General features: G+C 51.3%; 1 protein-coding gene across 1 annotated transcript; it reads right to left on the bottom strand.

The window, feature by feature from the left end:
• Positions 1 to 356: 356 nt before the first annotated feature.
• Positions 357 to 2,290, bottom strand: LOC123401456 (glucan endo-1,3-beta-glucosidase 14-like). The gene is made up of 2 exons (XM_045095281.1): positions 1,744 to 2,290; positions 357 to 1,639 (listed from the first exon to the last, which is right to left on the bottom strand). Exons 1-2 carry the CDS (start codon positions 1,988 to 1,990, stop codon positions 546 to 548), a joined length of 1,341 nt encoding a protein of 446 aa, XP_044951216.1. The 5' UTR covers positions 1,991 to 2,290; the 3' UTR covers positions 357 to 545.
• Positions 2,291 to 7,471: the final 5,181 nt, after the last annotated feature.

Genomic DNA, 7,471 nt, shown 5'->3' with positions numbered 1-7,471 from the left:
TCGCTGTGATTTGCAGAACATAAGGATCACAAATGTTAACCCACATGATGATGGGTTCTCCATGCTGTGCAAGCAATCCTTAACTTGGGAACATCGACTTGTTACCCCAAGGTTTACAGGGAAAACAACCCTGCGGCGAACCAGAGATGCCATATTCCATACGCATACAGGAAAGTGATTCTACAAAGCTTACTGCAGAAGGAACAAGGTTCCATCGGCAAGTACAGAAAATGACACGATGAAGAGGAGATGTCAATTGATCGTGGAAGAAAGAAAAAAAGGTGCGCTTAAAGCTTTTTGTTGTAAAATAAAAGCAGCTCACTGAACTCTGAAGCACGCGATTTGACAAATGATCATTCAGAAACGCATCTTAATTATTTACAGTATTAAGAAGATCGAAGAACAGAAGGCTTGATGCACTGTACATGAGAGGGTCACTCTTTTTAAACCGTGGTGGAATTTACAGAATGCGGGCGAGTTCTGGTCTTCTAAGTATAAACACAGGCTTGCTAATCTGCCTGCAGACAATGTCTGTCAGCAATCAATCAGGTCGACAATGCTAGGAAAATGAATGTGCATGAGAAGAGCGTCGCCGAGTAGCGCAGGATGTTCCACCCCTTGATCGAAGAGGAGGAGGAGGTGAGGCCCTTGAATCCGAGGTCGAGGGAGACGCTGCCGTCGGGCTTGAACAGCCCGAAGTGGCGCTCGCTGCCGGGGCCGGTCTTGAGGTCCTCGTTGAAGAGCGCGAAGATGAAGGCCTTGACCACCCTCTTGGGCCTGTAGGGCGTCCCCTTCCTCAGGAACAGCCGCTTCCTCAGGTTGAAGTTGTAGGTCCGGGCGTTCTCCATGGTGGCGCCGGGCTCCGTGGCGTCGCCGGCGGACGCCCACCCGGTCTCCGACACGCGCACCTCCATGTCGCTGTACCCGGCGGCCTCCAGCGCCGCGTAGGTGGCGTCGATCTGGGCCTCGAACATGTTGTCGTAGTGGAGGTTGGTCTTCTGGTCCAGGATGCCGGCGTTGGGCTTCATCAGCGCGTAGTTCACGTCGATGTGCTCCGGGTCGCTCATGTAGGCCAGGAACGGGTACGCGTTCACGTAGAAGGGCGCGCCCGTCTTGGAGAAGAAGTCGAGGAGCGGCTTCAGGTACGGCATCAGGTCCGGCCGGAACGTGCCGGCGGAGGGCGGGTACGAGGTGCCGAACACGGCCTCCGAGTGCGGCGTGTTCACCTCGATCCTGCCGGACAGGCGGAGCGTGCGGAGCGCGTCGTGGATGTTGACGACGGCGCCGAAGAGCGCCTCGGCGAGCCCCGTGTCCTGCCCGCCCAGGATCTCGTTGCCCACGATGATGGCCACGATGCGGGTGGACGGGTAGTAGGGCCGCACGTTCTCGTTCACCCAGTCCATGGCCTTGCTCGGGTTGGCGGAGATGTCCTTGACGAGGCCGTTGGGGATGGCGATGGCGAGGTTGAGCCCGGAGTTGCGGAACGCGTCCAGCACGGTGTGGTCCGAGTCGAAGATGCGGACGTTTTTGATCCGCGCCATCCGGAGCAGCTTCACCACCTCCGTCGGCGGCGGCAGGTTGTCCGCGATCCGGCCGTAGTTCACCCCGTACGTCCCCACGAACGAGTGGAACGCCGCAACTGCCAATCAATCAAGAAACGAAAAACACTTCAGTCATGGCTGGTCGGAGATGCAGCAATAGAGAGGTCAGCTGATTATATAGACGGGGGCATGCGTAACGAACCACGGCAGGGGAAGAAGGCGAGGAGGCAGAAGAAGAGGATGAGCAGGAGGACCGGCCGGCGGTGACCGAGGCTCGAGTCCGGCCGGCCGCGCGGAGTCACCGCCATGATCTTCCGGCGCGGCGGGGAGCAGGAGGCAAGCAGCGCACGTGACGACTGGAGGAGGGAGAGGAGGAGGAGGCTGTGGCCGGTAGCGGGGCGGGCATTAGAGGAGGGCCTTGGCGCCACTTTGCTTGAGGTGCAGGGCATGGCGGCACGGCGGCAAGTGCCATGGAGGGAGCACGGAGGCGGCAAGTATCCGCGGTTACTTACTCCATCGGCCGCGTTGCTTGCTCGGCCGGAGCAAGCCAAGGATCAAAGTTGCCGAGAGTGGTAAGGCGAGGTTACTGGCGGATCCAAGGATGGAATCCGGTCTCTTGCGTTGCTTCCGCGCGCGACGTACAACGCTCTGCTCTGCCCTGTTCTGTGTCTGTAAATGTGTCTGCACTCTGCACGCTCTTTGTCTGCACTCTGCACCTTGTGGCTTCAGCTGTCTCCGGCACTAGTAGGATATCGTCGTACGGATAAAAAAGATTGCCCGTAGCACTTTGGTTCTGCTCTCTAGATAATTTGGGCCGATATAGTTTATTAATTCTATATAAATTGCTTTAAGAAAAATTTAGACGACTTAGAACACGAAAAGCCTTTTCGAGCTCTGCCTTCATGGAGGCCGATTTTCGAAAAACTTAAAATTCATATTTTTATATTTAAAAAAGTCTGAATATATATATATATATACATTGAGACATAACATATGCGTGTGTAAAGTATTAGGAGAAAATACGCTAAAACAAGGGCTGTATAAAAAAGATAAATTTATGGTTTTTTAACACACGATACTATTCATCAAAAAAGTACATGAATTTATTCTTTTTGTACAGATTGCATTTTAAGGTATTTTATCCTAAATCTTTGCACATATATACATTTCATCCTTGTATACTCGCATATTATTTTTTATTTTTTTAAATCAGAAAAATTGAATTTTAAAATTTTAAAAATAAAGGGCTTCATGGAGGCTGAGTTCCAGAAGGCCCTACTACTTAGAACATCATTAACATGTTTGGTGAGTCGAATAAATAATGAGGTATGGATTTGGAAAAGAACCCTTCTAGTTGCCGAGCAATCACACTCGAAAAAAGAGAGGATGTTTCTCCGGTCATGGGGGTGGGCAAGGGCCAAAAACTAGCCGCCGCCACCCCGCCCTCCTCACCCTCCCTCTCCTCACGGACAATGGAGTACGACGGTGAGTGAAACACGGTCGGCCCACGGTGGCGGCGGGATTTGTTCTCACCTATGGTATGGTGGCAGCCCTCGTCGATGCCGCTCATTTGGGATGGTGGCGATCGCTGGAGCTGTCCTGGCATGGACCGATCAGGTGGTGTCGCTCCATACCGACATAATGTTAGGTTTAACTTTGATTGTATCTGCATCTTAGTTTGCTTTGGTCTGCATATATTTTAGGTTAGGGACTTCCATCGAGCTCACACCAATGTGCGCGATGAAGGCGAGATGCTAGTTGTTGTGTGATATGGCAAAGCGTGATGCCGTAGTGTTGTGCGATGCAACACGACCGTGAGAGGCGGTAAGGAGGCGCAGAAAGCTAGGGCGGCTGGATAGTCAACTAGAGGAGAATTAACAAGTTTGTTAGTTAGTTACTGCATGTGTGCATTAGTTGTTAGCCGGTGCAGGTCCTCGTGAGATTCTAGGAGAAATAGGGACACACGGTCGTTACTTAGTCGCCGGATGTGGTGGCTGGATCGTGCGTGCGTGTGTGCTACTTAAAGTTGTACCCATGCTTGTTTCATTTGACAGAGAATAGAGAACAAAAAACGGCCAGCGTTGCGAGGCTGCGGCCATCAAAATTCTTGTGTTCATCTTATCTTGAGAGCTACGTGAGGTAGTCTAGACATAGAAGAAGGGGCTGCACGGGAGCAGTTCCAACAATTGGTATCAGAGCCACGTTCGTTCGCTCGTGTGATGGAGGGAGATGCACATGAGGCGGCCAAGCTGGCGGAGTTGGCGAGGAAGAAGCTCGAGGAGCCGGAGACTCCACCGAAGGCTCGAACCTAGATAAATTGTTGTCTCCCCTCTCTTCCTGCAACCCATCGATTCAAGGCCCACAGTTCGGGACCCCCTACCCGAGATCTGTCGGTTTTGACACCGACATTGGTGCTTTCATTGAGAGTTCCACTGTAGGATCGCCAAAAGGTTCGATGGCACGTTTGGTGATCAACGAGGAGGCCGGACAAATCTTCGCGTTGGGAAGCATCATTCTGCACGCCAATGCGGCCGACCACCATGGTCAGATTGGAAAATCCCCCCGGTCAGGAAGTCAGGTTCGGGAGCCAAGAGTTCGCCGCCGACTCCGGAGGAGATCTTGTGTTAACAGGGCTCTCCGCTCCATTGAAGGAGCGCGCAGACCTCGATGTTTTGTCCTGTGAGGTCGTGAATCTAATTGTCAAGACAAAACTTATGCCTCATCCAGCCTTAAAGCCTGACACGGTCGGGACGTTCGAACTCGCTTTAGCCGAGCTCTCCCCGTAGGCGATCCGATGCACCGCCGAGGGATTAGGGACACTAGTAGCCCCCGAACATACAGGCAGCGCAACCGCCGCTGAAACCTCAACACTGCATAGATTCCTCGACCAGATCCAAGCCTTGGGCGTGACTAACGATCAGGGCATGATCTATGATCAGATCGGGATCAGACCTGATGACAGGGAAATCCACATCTGGCCCATCACACATATGATCAGTACGGTCGAACGCCCACTCGAGGGCTCCCCATGCCGATCATCGGTACTGAGAACGATACTCGTACCACTCACCGATCACCATCTCGACAACCGGGAACCCCCATCCAGATCCGGGAACAACTCAAGGCCACACGGCGACCGAACCCTCAAGGGCACAGTTAACGGGAATCCAAAATTTAAGCCCACCCGCCACCTACCCTCAACATCTTCCGAATCAGTCCCCGGCTCCAACCCGTCCAAAGTCACTCCAAGACCGGGCGAGTCAGTACACCACTTTTGGGCGAGATTCCTCCTCCTTCGAAAGAAGGAAGGGAGCCGCGACCATTAGATAATAAGTACCTTCCGAACACATTGTCGGTACGAGGGCGTTCTTAACACCCTAGCCCGTTGCCGGGTTCAAACCTTCACGGAGCTATCGAACCTGGTACTCAAATAGTGCACCATGGAGAGCACCTGGCAAATGCAAAAGATGCGCGTCGAGCCCGATCACACCGAGCATGGTTGGCGAATTTGGATGAGGCAGTCATCGCCATTTACGTGGCAAGCTACCTCCAAGCACGCAGAAAATAAAAATAAGTCTCGACCAAGGGGCAAGTCGATCCTCGACACACTACTAGACAAGCCATGCCTCATACACTTTGTCCCGCGAGACACCCTTTCCACACACAACCTTTGGGCTTGTTGGGTTGTCCGGCAAGTCACTAAAAGCGGGGAAGTAATCCTCTAGACATCAAGTCACAAAGAAATTGGGGCACTACCGAGTACCAGTGTGGAGATCCTAACGATCTACAAAACATTCTCCTCGACAAACCGGCGAAAGAGAGCCTTTCGAGAGCTCAATCAAATCAACCATGTAGTGGAGGCAAACCCCTGGTCGAACATACGTATCACCTTCGACCAAGATGACGAGCCGGTAAGAAACACCGGCCGGGCACCTGCCGCCCTAGTCTTGAACCCGATCGTAGGTTCAGATTGAGCAAAGTACTCATGGACGAGGGCAATGGCCTTAACCTCATTTACGAGGACACACTGGACAAAATGCAGTTCGACCGATCTCGGACCGGCCAAAGCTCAACCACCTTCCGAGGCATAGTCCCCGGCAAAGAAGCGCGTTGCATAGGGTGTGTTACACTCGACGTTGTATTCGGTACCCCCGATAACTACCGATCGAAGGAGCTCCTGTCCCACGTCATGCCATTCCGGAGTGGCTATCATGCCCTGCTAGGACGGGAGGCCTTCACAAGATTCCAAGCAATACCACATTATGGGTATATGAAGCTAAAAATGCCAGGGCCAAATGGTATAATCACGATAGAAAGTGATCCTTGATAACCCACAAGTGTAGGGGATCGCGACAGTTTTCGAGGGTAGAGTATTCAACCCAAATTTATTGATTCGACACAAGGGGAAGCGAAAGAATATTCTCAAGTATTTGTTGGAAATATGCCCTAGAGGCAATAATAAATTAGTTATTATTATATTTCTTTGTTCATGATAATCGTTTATTATCCATGCTATAATTGTATTGATTGGGAACACAGTGCATGTGTGGATATATAGACAAAACACTGTCCCTAGTAAGCCTCTAGTTGACTAGCTCGTTGATCAAAGATGGTCAAGGTTTCCTGACCATAGGCAAGTGTTGTCACTTGATAACGGGATCACATCATTAGGAGAATCATGTGATGGACTAGACCCAAACTAATAGACGTAGCATGTTGATCGTGTCATTTTGTTGCTACTGTTTTCTGCGTGTCAAGTATTTGTTCCTATGACCATGAGATCATATAACTCACTGACACCGGAGGAATGCTTTGTGTGTATCAAATGTCGCAACGTAACTGGGTGACTATAAAGATGCTCTACAGGTATCTCCAAAGGTGTCCGTTGAGTTAGTATGGATCAAGACTGGGATTTGTCACTCCGTGTGACGGAGAGGTATCTCGGGGCCCACTCGGTAATACAACATCGCACACAAGCCTTGCAAGCAATGTGACTTAGTGTAAGTTGCAGGATCTTGTATTACGGAACGAGTAAAGAGACTTGCCGGTAAACGAGATTGAAATAGGTATGCGGATACTGACGATCGAATCTCAAGCAAGTAACATACCGAAGGACAAAGGGAATGACATACGGGATTATATGAATCCTTGGCACTGAGGTTCAAACGATAAGATCTTCGTTGAATATGTAGGATCCAATATGTGCATCCAGGTCCCGCTATTGGATATTGACCGAGGAGTCTCTCGGGTCATGTCTACATAGTTCTCGAACCCGCAGGGTCTGCACACTTAAGGTTCGACGTTGTTTTATGCGTATTTGAGTTATATGGTTGGTTACCGAATGTTGTTTGGAGTCCCGGATGGGATCACGGACGTCACGAGGATTTCCGAAATGGTCCGGAGACGAAGATTGATATATAGGATGACCTCATTTGGTTACCGGAAAGTTTTCGGGCATTACCGGAAAAGTTTCGGGCTCATCGGTAGTGTACCGGGAGTGCCGGGAGGGGTGACGGGGACCATCGAGAGGGGTGTCACGCCCCAAGGGGTCTCATGGGCTATGGGAAGAGATAAACCAGCCCCTAGTGGGCTGGAATAAGTTCCCACTAAGGCCCATAAGGTTTGAGAAGGGAAAAACACAAGGTGGAAAGAGTTTCCAAGTGGGAAGGTGGAATCCTACTCCAAGTAGGATTGGAGTAGGACTCCTCCACCTCAAATTTCGGCCAAAACTTGAGGGTTTGAGGCTGCCTCCTCCCCTCCCTCCCTCCTATATATAGTGGGGTTTTAGGGCTGATTTGAGACAACTTTTGTCACGGCAGCCCGACCACATACCTCCGCGGTTTTACCTCTAGATCGCGTTTCTGCGGAGCTCGGGTGGAGCCCTGCTGAGATTAGATCACCACCAACCTCCGGAGCGCCGTCACGCTGCC

The sequence above is a fragment of the Hordeum vulgare genome, chromosome 6H, assembly GCF_904849725.1.
Source record: "Hordeum vulgare subsp. vulgare chromosome 6H, MorexV3_pseudomolecules_assembly, whole genome shotgun sequence".
NCBI lineage: Eukaryota > Viridiplantae > Streptophyta > Magnoliopsida > Poales > Poaceae > Hordeum > Hordeum vulgare.
This window is presented reverse-complemented; position numbering and strand designations above follow the sequence as displayed.